At 55.3% G+C, this 17593-nt stretch overlaps 2 protein-coding genes across 2 annotated transcripts in view; both read right to left on the reverse strand.

Annotated features, from left to right (window-relative positions):
• The window catches only part of TUBGCP5 (tubulin gamma complex component 5), a 31816-nt gene extending 28424 nt beyond the window's left edge, over positions 1 to 3392 (reverse strand). The window contains exons 1-4 of the mRNA XM_078881069.1: positions 3076 to 3392; positions 1436 to 1593; positions 1271 to 1324; positions 103 to 211 (exon numbers count right to left, since the gene is read on the reverse strand). Coding sequence (XP_078737195.1) covers positions 103 to 211; positions 1271 to 1324; positions 1436 to 1551 — 279 coding nt within the window. The 5' untranslated portion in view covers positions 1552 to 1593; positions 3076 to 3392. The remainder of the gene's footprint in view (positions 1 to 102; positions 212 to 1270; positions 1325 to 1435; positions 1594 to 3075) is intronic.
• Positions 3393 to 12691: 9299 nt separating this feature from the next.
• On the reverse strand, positions 12692 to 16921 carry LOC144950906 (mitochondrial import inner membrane translocase subunit Tim8 A-like). The gene is given in 4 exon segments (XM_078881071.1): positions 12692 to 14750; positions 16597 to 16717; positions 16847 to 16873; positions 16875 to 16921. Coding segments are annotated over 4 exon segments (345 nt in total). The 3' UTR covers positions 12692 to 14600.
• Positions 16922 to 17593: the final 672 nt, after the last annotated feature.

Genomic DNA, 17593 nt, shown 5'->3' on the forward strand with positions numbered 1-17593 from the left:
AGAGCTACAAAGTAGCTCAGTGGGGCCTTAGCTGTTAAAACAAAAATTGCTCAGTTTACTTCTAATTTAGTTTACTCCACTCCGGCGAGCCGATGGGCTCACATTGTGCTCGGTGGTGAGGAGGAGGGGAGAGTGTAGGAAGCCGTGGGTGAGGCTCCGCCAGCTGCCTGCCTTCAGCCCGTCCGAATGCACCAGCAGCTTCTCATGAATCCTGCGTGCGCACACGCGGGGGAGGGGGGGGGGTGGCAGCTTGCTCGTGATGGAGGCCTCTCCTGCGCCAGAGGTCGCAAACGGGTTTTGATTCCTTACCCGTACCCGTACCCAGCCGCACCAGGGGCGCAAATGGGTACCCGTACCCGTACCCGGCCGTACCCGTACCCTACCCGTACCCGGCCGGGTATCGGGTAAGGTACGGGTATCGGGTACCTGATTGCGACCTCTGGGATGAAGCCATTTTGCAGGCGCGGGTGGGTTGATTCTAGGAACTTGAATTGTGATAAGAGACGTTGGGAAATGAGTGACAAACGGTTACTCACCAGTGACTCACGGTCTACCTGTACCCGGCCGCACCAGGGTCGCAAACGGGTACCCATACCCGGCTGGGTACGGGTAGCCGGGTATCGGGTAGGGTACGGGTATCGGGTACCCGATAGCGACCTCTGTCCTGCGCTGGGCTTACACTGAAGTGGCTTGGAGATACGTCTTATAATCCGGGGAATTCAGAGTCTTCCGGAAGAAATCTCTCTCTCTCCTCTCTACCCCACGTTAAAGCGGCGTGCTGAGAATGATCTTTCAGTGGGACAGTTACAGTGGCTCTTCAAAGCAATGAGGCGCACACGGTGGCAAGATGTTAACTACCTCGCCTGGTACACAGGAGGTCGTGGGTCCGAACTCGACCCTGACACCTGTTGTATATTTGCAATTTCCATGCGTGTCTCTCCCCGTGGTCGCATGGGTTTTCTCTGTTTTTATCCCTCCGCATTGAGAATCAACATCACGCGTTTAGAGTATTCGCCTGCTAGAAATTTCCACGTGATAAGCCACTTCGTATGGCTATCGTTTGTGGCCGGCTCGCTTCTGAAAAAAAGAGCTACATAGCTCAGTGGGCCTTACCTGGTAAAATAATAAAAATAGTGTCTAAGTTTAGTTTAGAAGTGAGTTGGGAGATCTCAGCCTGGGAACCAATGACCGCACAAACAAAATAGAGACAAAGCCACTCACGTTAATTTAGCCCTGCACTTAATTTTGCTAAATGCCACGCGTCACTCACCCATCTATTGCACGGATCACCTTGTGTCGGTCCACGTCCAGATATCGGTGAAACCTGTATAACAACAACAATAACAACAACAGTCACCACCATCGGCTTACACGTGCCAATTAGGTCGAGTAATCGAAGGCTTCTGAGATGATCAGACGGCGCAGCCGCACTCGCCTCAAGGTGGACGCCACGAAGCTGGTGGCCAGGGAGAAGTTGGCGGTGCCGGGCGCCAGTTCCGTGACGGCCCGGACCAGCTCGCGAGCCTGCCGCTCGGCCTCACGCCCCGCCATGCGGACTCGTGCCTCGCCTCCCGGAGCTGGGCAGGACGTCACCTGCAGCAGCAGGTAGCAGGAGCAGCAGCAGGAGCAGCAGCAGCAGCAGGAGCAGCAGCAGCAGGAGCAGCAGCAGCAGGATCAGCAGCAGCAGCAGCAGCAGGAGCAGCAGCAGCAGGATCAGCAGCAGCAGCAGCAGGAGCAGCAGCAGCAGGAGCAGCAGCAGCAGGATCAGCAGCAGCAGGATCAGCAGCAGCAGCAGCAGGAGCAGCAGCAGCAGGAGCAGCAGCAGCAGCAGCAGCAGGAGCAGCAGCAGCAGCAGCAGGAGCAGCAGCAGCAGCAGCAGCGGCAGGAGCAGCAGCAGCAGCAGCAGCAGGAGCAGCAGCAGCAGCAGCAGCAGGAGCAGCAGCAGCAGCAGCAGGAGCAGCAGCAGCAGCAGCAGCAGCGGCAGCAGCAGCAGCAGCAGGAGCAGCAGCAGCAGCAGGAGCAGCAGGAGCAGCAGCAGCAGCAGCAGCAGGAGCAGCAGCAGCAGCAGCAGGAGCAGGATCAGCAGCAGCAGGAGCAGCAGCAGCAGGAGCAGCAGCAGCAGCAGGAGCAGCAGGAGCAGCAGCAGCAGGAGCAGCAGGATCAGCAGCAGCAGGAGCAGCAGCAGCAGCAGCAGGAGCAGCAGCAGCAGCAGGAGCAGCAGGAGCAGCAGGAGCAGCAGCAGGAGCAGCAGCAGCAGCAGCAGCAGGAGCAGGATCAGCAGCAGCAGGAGCAGCAGCAGCAGGAGCAGCAGCAGCAGCAGGAGCAGCAGGAGCAGCAGCAGCAGGAGCAGCAGGATCAGCAGCAGCAGGAGCAGCAGCAGCAGGAGCAGCAGCAGCAGCAGGAGCAGGATCAGCAGCAGCAGCAGCAGGAGCAGGATCAGCAGCAGGAGCAGCAGGAGCAGGAGCAGCAGCAGCAGGAGCAGCAGCAGCAGCAGGAGCAGCAGGAGCAGCAGCAGCAGCAGCAGGAGCAGCAGGATCAGCAGCAGCAGGAGCAGCAGCAGCAGGAGCAGCAGCAGCAGGAGCAGGATCAGCAGCAGCAGCAGGATCAGCAGCAGCAGCAGCAGGAGCAGCAGCAGCAGGAGCAGCAGCAGCAATAGGAATACAGTCAGTAACCAGAAGCAGTAGCAGCAGCACAAGCAACAGTAACGCATGTGTTGCCTCCGAAACGTCGTGATTTCATTTAGTTGTTTTTTCATTTAATTTTTTACATACGTGACTTTACCGAAAAAAACAAAGAGTACACACAGACAGACACACAGACAGACACACACAGACAGAGACACACACAGACACACACACAGACAGACACAGACACACACACACAGAAACACACAGACAGACACAGACAGACACACAGACACACAGACACAGACACACACACAGACAGAGACACACAGACATACACACACAGAGACACACACACAGACAGACACACAGACACACACACAGACACACGTCACGGACTTCAACAATAAAGTTTCAGCCTCGCGAAGTATAAAGAAACCCCGCAACTTACAAACCACGCGGCTGGACGCTCTGGCCTGCAGCGCCCGTTCACTCCGATTCCTTCCTTCTGTTGGAAGCTTTTAAACACGAACACGCAACTTTTACACGCAACTTTCACTCGCTCCACGTCTCGTTCGCCTGCACACTGTACATCCACTGTGCTTGATGTCGCCGTGACGTCACGGAGACGGTTGTTTCTAGTGACGTCACCACGTCTCGCGCGGTGACATCATCCCGCGCGTGAAACCGTTGATCGTGACGTCATCCCGCCAGCAGAACCGTTCGGCCTCGACGTCAACCCGCGACTGAAACCGTCGGCGTGACGTCATACCACCAGCAGAACCGTCAGCCCTGACGTCATCCCGCGCGTGAAACAGTCGGCCGTGACGTCATCCCGCCAGCAGAACCGTCGGCCTTGACGTCAGACACACAGACACATCCCGCGTGTGAAACCGTCGACCGTGACGTCATCCCGCGTGTGATCTTTCGGCCGTGCCGCGCGATGACAACCCTTGCTTTGTGTAAAAGCCGGGGATGCCAGCGCGTGACGTAATACCGTGACATCACACAAGCGTTAACAATGCCGTGTATAACTTGTACTCCATGGCTACGATTAGGAAACTACTCAATTCTGTCTCTAAAGTGGCCTCTGTGGGTGGGTGAATGGGTGAGTGGTTGGGAGTGAGTGGGTAGGTGGGTTGGTGGCTGGGTAAGTGAGTGGGTGGGTAGGTGAGTGGGTGAATGGGTGTGTGGGCGAATGGGTGAGTGGTTGGGAGTGAGTGGGTAGGTGGGTTGGTGGCTGGGTAGGTGAGTGGGTGGGTAGGTGAGTGGGTGAGTGGATGAATGGGTGTGTGGGCGAATGGGTGAGTGGTTGGGAGTGAGTGGGTAGGTGGGTTGGTGGCTGGGTAGGTGAGTGGGTGGGTAGGTGAGTGGGTGAGTGGATGAATGGGTGTGTGGGCGAATGGGTGAGTGGTTGGGTGAGTGGGTAGGTGGGTTGGTGGCTGGGTAGGTGAGTGGGTGGGTAGGTGAGTGGGTGAGTGGATGAATGGGTGTGTGGGCGAATGGGTGAGTGGTTGGGTGAGTGGGTAGGTGGGTTGGTGGCTGGGTAGGTGAGTGGGTGGGTAGGTGAGTGGGTGAGTGGATGAATGGGTGTGTGGGCGAATGGGTGAGTGGTTGGGTGAGTGGGTAGGTGGGTTGGTGGCTGGGTAGGTGAGTGGGTGGGTAGGTGAGTGGGTGAGTGGATGAATGGGTGTGTGGGTGAGTGGTTGGGTGAGTGGGTAAGTGGGTTGGTGGCTGGGTAGGTGAGTGGGTGGGTAGGTGAGTGGGTGAGTGGATGAATGGGTGTGTGGGTGAATGGGTGAGTGGTTGGGTGAGTGGGTAGGTGGGTTGGTGGCTGGGTAGGTGAGTGGGTGGGTAGGTGAGTGGGTGAGTGGATGAATGGGTGTGTGGGTGAATGGGTGAGTGGTTGGGTGAGTGGGTAAGTGGGTTGGTGGCTGGGTAGGTGAGTGGGTGGGTAGGTGAATGCGTGAGTGGGTGAATGGGTGTGTGGATGAATGGGTGAGAGGCAGAGGTGTAACGTACTTGAGTAATTTTACTTGATTACTGTACTTAAGTATTATTTTTGGGGATTTTTACTTTACTTGAGTACGAATAAAAATCAATACTTTTACTTAATTACATTTTTTTAGGGAAAAAAGTACGTTTTACTCCTTACAATTTTATTTACAGTCAAAAAGTACTTATTTTTTGGAGATCACTTCATTCTATTTTCCCTTGCTATTACCAAACCAATTGAATTGCGCTTATGCTCAGTCTAATTTAAATGTTATTTATTCTGCCTATGAAAATCTTTTCACATTACATGAAATTGGTCAGACATCATGGGAACCTCATTTGCCAGTAAAACGTATGATAATTGTTTTTTTACCCTTTTATCTGGCAACAAAACTGATACCTTTTTACAAGGAGTCATATTTGCATATGTAATAAAAGACTTGACCACGATCTCTGGCTCAGTGTCCTTTATTCGGTCTGTACTGCGTTCCCACACGGCTGTCTCTCTTATTCTCTCTGTGCTGGTTCCGATGTCACTCCAGTCCACATCAGCAGCCCCGCTGCTGTTCTTGTCGCTCTTGCAGCCCCACAGCAGCTCTGCTGCTGTACTCTCACACAGCTCCCTTGGCTGTTCCTGCTGCAGCTCTGACAGCCTCGTGCTGTCTCGCCTTCCCGTCGCTCCTGCGACTCTTGGCAGCCACCCCGCTGCCCCTCACACACAGCCTTACTGCCTATCTCTATCTGCAGCTTTACACCTCCCAGTAGCTCCCTACTGTTCCCAGGGTTGGCTCCCGCTTCTGACGGTGCCCCCTCGGCTCGTACGCCCGCGTGGCCCCACACCTTTCCATTCACACCCCGACTGCCTTCTCCTTCCGGTTTACCCGCTTAAGGACCCCCTACCTTTCACCCACGTCACCTGGCTCCGCCTCCTCGTGACGTCACATCCGGAAGGTCGCTTTCGCCCGCATTACACCACCCTCCCCCATAGAAAAAACCCAGCCGACCTCGGCTGAACAACACCAAAGCGTAATGCGGTGAACCGACCTTCCCCCTTAAAGGACACTAAGCATGCAATATAACAACAAGAACAACACACAAGTAACATCGACGAACGTACGAAAGCATGCGATAAATATGACGGCAAGAACAAGAACAATAACAACATACAATCAACGAAACGTAAGCGATTTGGAACGAGTGCGGGTCGCCGGCCCGTCCCGGACGGTCGGCGGCCCACTTGTAGAACGGGGACGCGATGGAACACGAGAAATGACAGGGGGTAATTCCCCTGCTGCGATTGGAAGTCCACCGACATCTCGTGTCCCTGACGAATCAGTCTTGGTCGTATTCCGCGAATGCGCCTGCAGCGGGGTCGAAAGGGTCGCCGGGCTTGAAGGTCCCGCAGCCCTGGCAGGCGCCCTCCGAACAGGCCCACTCCTCCCCCGCGGTGTCACGGTCGGCCTGTCTGGAACAGGTACGACAGGCGCTCCAGCAAGATCAATGGACGCAGGCGGGGAAGAGTCAGAGTCAGCAGCAACAGACCCCGGCAAGGCAACATTGGGAGATGACGCATCACGTAGGGGAGCAACATATGGTTTCAACCGCGACGTATGAACAAACCAACGGCGAGAACCAAACTGAACGCGCGCCGACTGTGGATTGGGAACCTCAATGAGGCGCACAGGACCATGCCAAGGTTTGTGCAATTTAGGAGAGGTCCCCGGCCGCACCTGCGGGCAATGGAGCCAGGCCAGGTCTCCCACCTTCCAGGGGCACTCCCCCTCAGACCGCCGAGCATACCGCTCGTTCCGGGCCTGGGCTTTGGCCGTAGCCACGCGGGCGTTTTCCCGCGCCTCCGTAACCCGGCGAACCGTGTCCTGAATGTATTCAGGGAGTGGTTTACGAGGTCCCTTCACCCCAGTACCCAATTGCACATCCACCGGAGGCACGTTTTCCCGACCATACATAAGGTAAAACGGCGAATACCCTGTAGCCGCATGGGGCGTCATCCTGTACGCCGAAAGCACTCCGGGGATGTGCAGATCCCAATCCGATTGCTGTTCACTCACAGTATGGCAAAGCATGGCAGACAATGTCCTGTTCAGCCGCTCAACCATACCATCCGTCTGCGGATGGTATGGAGATGTCCGTATCTTCTTAGTCCCAAGGCCTGCGCACACTTCAGCCAATAATTTAGAAGAGAAATTTCGGCCCTGGTCCGTGAGGAGTCTCTCCGGCGCCCCCTTGTCCATAATGTACCCAAACAAAAAGGCGTCGGTGATGGCCGCGGCCGACTGATCGGGCAACGGCCAGGCCATCGGCCAACGGGAGAGATACTCAACCCCTACCAGCAAATATTTATTTCCCCTCGCCGATGGTGGGAAGGGTCCCAATATGTCCAGTGCCACCAATTCATTGACTCGAGACACCTGAATCGACTGGAGAGGCGGCACGTAAGGATGTTTAGGCGGCTTACGCCGGGCGCATTCAGGGCACGCGCGCACGTGCCCTACGACATCTGTCGCCATGCCGTGCCAAAAATAATGACGTAACGTCAACAAGGTCTTCTGCACCCCTAAATGCAATAGTGTGTCACAATGGAGAGTTCTAATCAACTCAAATCGCAAGGACGTTGGTACCACCACACGCCAGCTTTCCTGGAACCTTTCTTGCCACATAAGCAGACCATCTCGGAGAGCGGTTCGCGGCCCCACAGCCGAACTCGGACTCCCATTGTCCCTCATAGACCGCTTCCGCATGGACAACAACGACTCGTCCATCATCTGTTCCCGAATCCAGACAGACCGCGGCAGATTCAAAACCCCATCAGTCGGTCCCGGTTCCATCGGAGTATCCGACTTCCCGACGGCCAACGTAAGCGGCTGAGGGGGGTTCAGAATCGGCGAACACCTATGCGTCCCCGACGCACATTTACAAGGGTCGCGCCCTGGTAATCTGGAAAGTGCGTCAGCGTTCGCATGGCGCACTCCCTTCCGATGTTGAATTTGGAAGGAAAATTCCTGCAGCGTGTCCAACCAACGTGCCCACTGTCCCGATGGCTGGTCCATTTTAAGTGCATATTGCAAGGCCGCATGATCCGTACGCACAATAAAAGAACGACCGTAAAGGTACGGTCGAAATTGCCGTAGGAAAAAAACAACCGCCAAAAGTTCTCTACGAGTGACACAGTAGCGTGTTTCCGCAGGCGACAAGACTCGGCTACCATACGCCACGACGCGCTCTACGCCCCCTTTAGACTGTGATAATACCGCCCCAATACCTGTGTCACTCGCGTCCGTATCAAGAATGAAAGGGCGATCAAAATCGGGATAATCCAATGTCGGGGCCGTAGCCAATAGATCACGCAGACTCCGAAAGGCCGCCTCTTCCGGCTCTCCCCAAACAAATTTCCGTCCTTTACCCGTAAGGAGATGCAAGGGCCTCGCAATCGTCGCAAACCCCGGCACAAATCTTCGGTAATACGAGGCAAATCCCAAAAAGCGCCGAACATCCCCCACAGAGGCCGGAGTCGGCCAATCCCGGACACACGCCGTCTTTTCCGGATCCGTGGACACCCCCTCTGCACTCACAATGTGCCCCAAATAACGGACGGACCGTTGCAGTAGGTGGCATTTCTTTGGTTTGAATTTCAAATTGGCAGAGCGCATCCTCGTGAACACTGTCTCCAGCCGCGTTAAATGTTCCTCAAATGTGCGGCTGAACACAATAATATCGTCCAAATATATAAGACACGTCTCCCACTGCAACCCCGTCAAAACGAGCTCCATCAATCTTTGAAATGTAGCAGAGGCCGCATTCAATCCCATCGGGAGGCAGTTGAATTGAAATAACCCCTGCGGCGTACGGAATGCGGTTTTCTCCCGTGAGGACTCGTCAAGGGGAAGCTGCCAAAATCCCGAAGAGAGGTCCAGTGTGGAAAAGAACTTAGCCCCCGACAATGCGTCAAGGGAGTCGTCCATACGCGGCAGGGGGTACGCATCTGCCACCGATATCTTATTCAATTTCCGGAAATCGACACAAAATCGCAAGTTGCCATCCTTTTTCTTAACCAAGACCACAGGAGCGCCCCATGGGCTGTTAGATGGCGATATAATGTCCGCAGCCAACATGTCTTCCACCGCCCCCCGAACGTGTTCTCGCTCCGCTGGACTCATCCGATGCGAATTTAACCGAATAGGGGCAGCGTCGCCCGTCTCAATGTGATGGGAAAGTAACGATGTGCGTCCCAAATCCAAATCGTCGGAGCTGAACACATCCGAATACGTCAGCAACAATTTACGCAGCGCATCACGTTGCCCCACGGACAGGGAAGAATTTTCATCACATAAGGTAGCGATCCAACGATTATCCGAACCCCTTGGCTCGGAAACACCAGCGACCACTCCTCGGCGATGCGGACAATCGCGCGTCGCAAACGCCGTAGTGGCATGTGCCACAACCGTACCGGCCGGAACACGGATGTTTTCCACCCCCGCATTAAGCACCTGTAAAACCGGTAATTGATCCGGCCGGACGATGGTCTGTGCCCCAACTAACGCCAATCCCGTTGTTATCGTGGCGGATGGTGACAACAAGACCCCTTGTGCTCCTAGCCGATTGGGCAGGGGCTTCCGATACCGCAAGGGTATAAGCATCTGTGAACCAGGTGGGACGTCCACAGATGCGACGGACAGCGCCTGCACCTGTACGGCCGAAGCAGGTCGCCCCCAGGGCGACGGCAGAAACGAGATTCGACGGCCCCCCGGCAATTCAATACAATTCTCATTGATTTTAATCAAAATGGGCATCTTAGCCAAAAAATCCGTGCCTAGTAAGCAAGGAACCGCCAAAGATCTCGATATTAACACAACGCCCGAAGCCGACACATCCCCTATAGATATCTTAGCATCCACCTGGCCCACGATACCCATACTACCCCCGTTCGCAGCGACGCAAGACCCATAAACCGGACGCACAGCCCCCGGCGGAATGCCCAACAGATGGAAAATGACATCCGATATAATAGTCGCAGACGCTCCCGAGTCGACCAAAATGCGCACGTCCACACCTTGTATGGACCCCGGCACAGTGGACGAACCCGTAGCGGCCGCGACAACTCTCCGTGCCAATTTGCGCCACTGCGTAACTGAATGACAAGGCCCCGTCGATGGCCTTTCTTTAACAACAACAATAGGATCGCGCAACAAGGGTGGTGGGTGAGGTGTAAAGCCTTGCCGAGTGTCTGGTGCGTGCCGACATGCCTGTTTCGGAGGTTCCTTGGTCGGCTTGTCCGGTGTTGTGGGCTCCTGCTGCGGCGGACCCGGGAAGCGGGCCCAGCAATCTTTGGCGTAATGGCCCCTACGGCCGCAGCGGAAGCAATCGGCCTCGTTGCGCCGAAGCGCAGGTCTTGCATCCCGGCGGCCCCGTCCCGATGGCGTAGCGCGCGGCCCCGGCCTTCCGCGTCCCGACCATGGAGAGGAGGCAGCCGTCAGCTCCTGTGGACCCCGCTCATCCGGCACATAGATCGCCCTTGTGGGGTCCCACCCCATCGCGCCTCCTTCCTTGACGGGCCCACCCGTCCATGCCGCCACTTGCTTCCAGCGACGGAGATTAAACTGCGCATCCAGACACTTTGCTGCCGCCCGGGACGTGAGCTTCTCATGCCCACACACAGGCATGGGGATCCCCAGATCCCGAGACAGCTCCAGCATTTTTCCCAATATGAGAGGCTCGAGCAGATCCTGTGGCGTGTCAGGATATGCTGCCATGGCCAGCTCCAACACCGCACCCCTGAACGCCACGGGCGATTCTTCGGGTGCTCGTTGTCGTTGAGCGAATCGCCGATGCGCGTCGTCAGGTGGCTCATAGGCGTCGGCCATTTCCTCAAAAACTCCACATAAAGTCTTCTTCTTATCGGCCGTTATGGAACGGAAAAATCGAACAGATTCGTCGTCCAGTAGAGTCGGCAACACTTCCAAGGCCTCCGCATCGGTCCATCTTGCTGAACGAACCGCCGCCAAAAATCGGCAGGCGAAAGCGCTCCAATCGCCCCCGATAGAGAATTCCTTAACTGTAGTAAGGTGGCGACTCCAACTCCTCTTTACGCCGTCTTCCAATGATGGTTGTTCTGGAGGCAAATTCAAAATGGCGTCGGCCCGCGGCGTGGCCAAGATGGCGGTTTGGCGCCGCGGAGCGCGCAAGATGGCGTCTTCTTGCCGCGTGGCCAATGGCGGCGGCAGGGCAGGCAACGTGGCGGCCCGTGGAGCACCTTCTCGTTCCATCGTCGTCCTTGGCGTAACGAGGTGACATAGATGCGCCAGGACGTCCTTGAGTGTCTCCAGTTGTTCTGCCACCTGTTGCCATCTTTGGTGAGCGTCCGATGTTGTTGACGGACCCGCCATCGCGCCGACATCTTCCACGCCCGTCCCCGTGCTCGCCTCAGCAGGGCTCTCCTCCACCACCCCAGCAGAATCCGTGGTCGGAGGGAATTCGTCGTCGTCGGACGAAGAAGCCGATGCTGGCGCCGGGGGAATTTTCTTCCTTACTTGCTTAGACATGCCGTTTCACTTCTGACCCCAGTGTAATAAAAGACTTGACCACGATCTCTGGCTCAGTGTCCTTTATTCGGTCCGTACTGCGTTCCCACACGGCTGTCTCTCTTATTCTCTCTGTGCTGGTTCCGATGTCACTCCAGTCCACATCAGCAGCCCCGCTGCTGTTCTTGTCGCTCTTGCAGCCCCACAGCAGCTCCGCTGCTGTACTCTCACACAGCTCCCTTGGCTGTTCCTGCTGCAGCTCTGACAGCCTCGTGCTGTCTCGCCTTCTCGTCGCTCCTGCGACTCTTGGCAGCCACCCCGCTGCTCCTCGCACACAGCCTTACTGCCTATCTCTATCTGCAGCTTTACACCTCCCAGTAGCTCCCTACTGTTCCCAGGGTTGGCTCCCGCTTCTGACGGTGCCCCCTCGGCTCGTACGCCCGCGTGGCCCCACACCTTTCCATTCACACCCCGACTGCCTTCTCCTTCCGGTTTACCCGCTTAAGGACCCCCTACCTTTCACCCACGTCACCTGGCTCCGCCTCCTCGTGACGTCACATCCGGAAGGTCGCTTTCGCCCGCATTACACATAGACCACAATACCTGCAGTCATAATGCAAACAAAAAACCTAACTCTGATAATGTGCACTGTCCTTGACTATTATTTTTGGGTCCAACCCATGTGAGACTAGGCTCTAAGGAAAGCTGTCTCGGGTGTGGACCAATCAACTTCAAGGACAGGGGGGGGGGCGTGAGCCCCCACACAGTACATCAGTTGCGTGTTGTACATGTTGTGGCTTGGCTCTCAACACACCGGTGGTGCTGTACTCGTAACGAATTGGCACGTTCGGTTTACGTGCCGAACCTTACTAATTGGCCGTGTCGGGCGCTGGCGGGTTTAATGACACATTCATATCTTCACGCGATCGAACCCAAAAAAAAACCTCTATTATGGATATTGCTCGCGAAGGCCTACGTGTTAAAACGCACACACACGCACGTACGTACGCAACTCTCATTTTCCGCAGGTGTGGTGTGCACACGTACCACCCTTTGGTACATGCTGTACCACTAGGGGCGAGTGATATTCCCGGCGTCGGAACACGGACTGCGAGAGTTGTACAGCCTCGTGTCCTGTCCAATGGCACCACCGGTCCTGCGTCTCGTCATTTAAAACAAGTATAACCCGTAAAAACAAAGTTTTTCACTATAAATCCTTTATATGCGTGGCGGCTAGAGTCCTCTCGTCCTCTGGCTTGAGATGGCTGCCACCTATGGGTCAGATGATTGCATTGCACCATTAAGCAATTGGTAATTAAATATATTTTTGTCCTAAAAAGTGTAAAATTTTGGAAAAACATTTTCACGAACATTAATTGTCACGCACAACGAGTCTGTGTGGAAAATGTCAGCTCGATTGGATCACGGGAAGTGGGTTAAAAAACGACCGAAAGATTTGCCCGGTCGTAAGCAAGCAAGCGAACTTAATATAAAGGATTTAAAAAAGTGCGGCACTCTGGCACATGGTAGGAGTTCGGGTATCCATATATTTGTTTTAAATAAACAGCGATTTATGTCAATGCACAGACGTGTGGGTGGGTATGTGCGTACGTGCGTGGGTACGTGCGTGGGTACGTGCAAATATTAAGAGGCTACGGAGTAGGTCCGCGCGGTTGTCACAGATCCACGGTGCTGGGGATATTCTTCGGGAAAGCGAACGAACGAGTCTTTAGGGAGCTGGATCGCTCCTGAAGAAGCGGCTCTCGACCACGTCGACCGAAACGTCAGACAACTTTGCAGAGCACGCGCGCACAACACCGGCATGGCTTTCCGTCATAGTCACGTGACCCTGACGTCAAAAGCGATGACGCGATCGAATAAAACAAGCGGCTCGTGTCTTTCATTCAAAAATTAAAAAAAAAACTCGCTGCAAGCCACTTCGACGAGGCCTCGGCAAGGCAAGGTAAATACGAGCCTACCTTTACCCTACCTTTTACTTTACCACAATACAATCGCTCTACCCTTAGCTTTCACCATTAGCAAGGTAAGGTAACAGGTCAAAAAGCAACGAGCCTACCTTTACCCTACCCTTTACCATTACCCCATACAAATTACCTGATTACAGGGTAATTACTGGGGTACTACTACACATGAAAAAGGTGTATAACAGTTAAATGCGAGGTAGAGCGCTTTACTCATATAGAATACTCCCGATGATTCCAATTTTAAATGGAGGCCACGGACTGCGCCACGGAGCTTCTAGCGAGCGGTAAACAACGTGTTCACCGGATAATACTTCACGCTACATTTACCCTACCCTTTACCTTAGCCCTTGGCATGTCGACAATTTACCCTTTAACCCGGTAAAAAGGGTAAATTACCCTACCTTGCCGAGGCCTAGCTCCGACACATGGGTCTCACCGTACCGTAACCAACCGAGATGAACGTCTGCTCGGGGCTCGCAGACCGAAAGACTGTAGAAAATGTCATGCGGCGAGATATTTAGCGGAAAACCATTTTAATAATCAATCGGGCGATCAAAATTGGGCTCCGCATGCGGCAGCCGACGTTTCAGCGCAGGGCCTTCGTCCGCCGGCCATGGACGGACCGCGTGGTCGACAATGGCCGTCTCCACGGCGGCACGCCGCGGGGTTTTCGGTACGACGTCGCTCTCTGCGCCGAAACGAGGGGAGCCCACAAACCGTGAAGACGGCAGCGCCATTTGCCGGCGGTTACGCAAGTTCACCCGCGGCCTCGATTCGTGGGCCCACTCTCTGGATGCCGGGCCTCCGCCAAAGCCGTAAGGGGCGTGGGGAGGGGAGGGGACCGTTGTGGTTGTTTGACCGGACTTCACCGAGCTGCTCAGTGCGGTGAAGGTGGTGAGGGAATGAGAGCGAAGGCGTGAAGATTGTACATGACGACAACCGCCTCAGCCGCACTCTCCTCTGCTTATATAATCCCAGTGGTCTTTAAAGCTGACGGGGAGCATAGTATACAGTACAACGATGGATTCTGGCGCATTGTACATGTGCACGGGCGAGCGAGTGAATCTGTACCAGTGTCGTATGAGCGTGCGAGTATGTGTATCGGGCGCCTTTGACAGTACACATGGCCTCAAAGTGCACCTAGCCTGACACAACTGCTGCACTGGTGATGTCACCCCCACTTAGTGAGACATGACGGCTGTGTGCGTGTGTGCGCGCGTGTCTACGTGCATACGTGCGTACGCTGCATGCGTACGATCGCTAGCATGCAGCGCCTGTGCGTGCGTGCCCATCACAAGGACGGCCTATGCGTGTGTACGTGTGACTGTGCATGCATCCACGTGCGTGTCCCACGTGCATGCTGTGACTTGAGTGTGCACACGCACGCACGCACGCACACGCACGCACGCACGCACACACACGCACGCACACACGCACGCGCACGGAGCATCGGATCCTCTTCACTCGCCCATGCCCAGCCGCCCCTTGCTGTTCTGCTCCAGACGGTTGAGCACGAACTTGCTCGTGTCGATGAATCTTCCCACGCAGTTCACGAGGCACACCTCTGTGCGGCTGTCCAGCTTGGGTCCGGGCTTGTCCATGCATTTCTCCTGCACACGCACACACACGCACACACACGCACACACACACACACGCACACACGCACACGCACACACACGCACACACGCGCACACACACACACACGCACACACGCACACACACGCACACACGCACACGCACGCACACACGCACGCACGCACGCACACACGCGCACACACACACGCACACACGCGCACACACGCACACACGCACACACACAGGCACGCACAGACAAAAAGGTTCCCGCCGCCGTACACTATTTAATTTGCAGAGACTCACCGAGGTACTTGGCTCAGAAGCCACCTGGCTATGACAAGTGATAGCTCAACGAAGAGTGGGTGTTTATCGCAGCAGCCAAATGCTCTAAACGCGTGACGTTGATCCTAAAATGTGGAGGGAAAAACCGGAGGACCCGGAGAAAAATCACAGCGAGAGACACACAAACTCCAACACTGCCCATAGACTCAACACTGCCTACAGACTCAACACTGCCCACAGACTCAACACTGCCCACAGACTCAACACTGCCTACAGACTCAACACTGCCCACAGACTCAACACTGCCCACAGACTCAACACTGCCCATAGACTCAACACTGCCCATAGACTCAACACTACCCACAGACTTAACACTACCCACAGACTCAACACTGCCCATAGACTCAACACTGCCCACAGACTCAACACTGCCCACAGACTGAACACTGCCCATAGACTAACACTGCCCACAGACTCAACACTGCCCACAGACTCAACACTGCCCACAGACTCAACACTGCCTACAGACTCAACACTGCCCACAGACATCAACACTGCCCACAGACTCAACACTGCCCACAGACTCAACACTGCCCACAGACTCAACACTGCCCACAGACTCAACACTGCCCACAGACTCAACACTGCCCACAGACTCAACACTGCCCACAGACTCAACACTGCCCACAGACTCAACACTGCCCACAGACTCAACACTGCCCACAGACTCAACACTGCCCACAGACTCAACACTGCCCACAGACTCAACACTGCCCACAGACTCAACACTGCCCACAGACTTAACACTGCCCACAGACTCAACACTACCCACAGACTCAACACTGCCCATAGACTCAACACTGCCCACAGACTCAACACTGCCCACAGACGGAACACTGCCCATAGACTCAACACTGCACCATAGACTCAACACTGCACCTCCACTTCGCACGGCTGGCTACATACGGTGTGAGAGAAGTTCAACATACATTCGGAAAAGGTTCTTCATTCATCAGTGACCACACGTGGATGTTTACGACGGTCTCATTCCACGAATGAACGAGCAGCGCAGTTGCTCAGCCGACGGTCCCTTCACGATGTAACAAGACAGACATGTTGGGGGCTTCTTTGCGTGCACGTGCCCTGGCACCGTGACCTTGTGACCTTGCGGCCTTGCACGCCCCACTTGCTGGCAACGACGGCTCTGAGTCCAGCCGCGAACGAGTGAATGAGTGAACGAATAGGGCGAGCGAATGAGTGAAGGAATAAGTGATTGAATGTGGGAGGCTCACGCAGCTCACGTGTCCGTCACGCTGTGCACCACTTGCTGGAATGACTAAGTGAATGACTGGGTGAATGACCGAGTGAATGACTAAGTGAATGACCGAGTGAATGACCGAGTGAATGAGTAAGTGAATGACTAAGTGAATGACTGAATGAATGACTGAATGACTAAGTGAATGAATGACCGAGTGAATGAGTAAGTGAACGACCGAGTGAATGACCAAGTGAATGAATGACCGAGTGAACGACTGAATGAACGACTGAATAAACGACTGAATGAACGACGGAATGAACGACCGAATGAACGAGTCTCACCCAGCACATGTCCGTCACGCTGTGCACCACTTGCTGGAAGCGCTGCCGCTGCGTCTCGCTCTCGATGAAGCGCTGCAGCTCGGGGTCGGCCTGTGGCGCTCCCTCCACCATCATGTCGATCCTGTCCACACAAGGGACAGGGGGGGTGAACGAGACGCAAACGAGGAGCGATTAAGTTTTTATTTTAATCGTTCGCGAACGATGAAAAGGAACGAAACGCAACGGACTCCACAGGCCCCGCGCGTGTCACCTTGCGGCTCGTGAGCGGCACTGTGGAAGGGGGGGTGGCGTCACGCGAAACGCGACGGAGTAACCAGGCGGCCATCTTACGTAGGGTAATGACACAGACAAAGACCTCCTCCCGTGTAGCCTTAACAGGCTGTAGAGGCAAGTGCTGTTAGCGAGCACCTATGAAGGTCAGAACGGCACACGAGGGGGTGGGTGGGCAGCACCACGCCCGACCGCCTTTGTCTCCCTAGTGGCGATGTTTTTACACACCGCACCAGGTACTCATTTGAGGCTGAGTCGACCTAGGGGAGACCCAGGAGCGGTTCAGATAATCGTCACTGGTGTTGGCCGTGAGCGGGAACGAACTCGGCTCGCCAGGTTCAGGAGCGCAGCGCGCTAACCGCTGCACCACCGCTCCCCCACCCGCACCCCCCACCACGCACGTGGCCCAAGATTCAATGGAGTCGTCCCTTACAAAGATGGCCGCCAACCGCGCGCGTTACTGTCTCGGCCCTGGCGTTGACTGCGGACGGTCCTCGACTTACGAACGGAGTGACGTCACCCTCCCTCCCCCAACGGGGACCGTTCGTAAGTCGATTTGTTCGTATCTCGGAACTCAAAATGTAATTAGAAATGCGCTCAGTGTTGTAATATTTTGTTATGGTGCCCTCATGAAACTCAACGTTTAACCTACTCACGCCGGCTTGTGCCCGCCCTCACAGTCGGGCATATTTACGGAATACACCACGCGGCCGTTGACCCTGCAGGC

This window comes from Lampetra fluviatilis, chromosome 60 (assembly GCF_964198595.1).
Source record: "Lampetra fluviatilis chromosome 60, kcLamFluv1.1, whole genome shotgun sequence".
Taxonomy (NCBI): Eukaryota; Metazoa; Chordata; class Hyperoartia; order Petromyzontiformes; family Petromyzontidae; genus Lampetra; species Lampetra fluviatilis.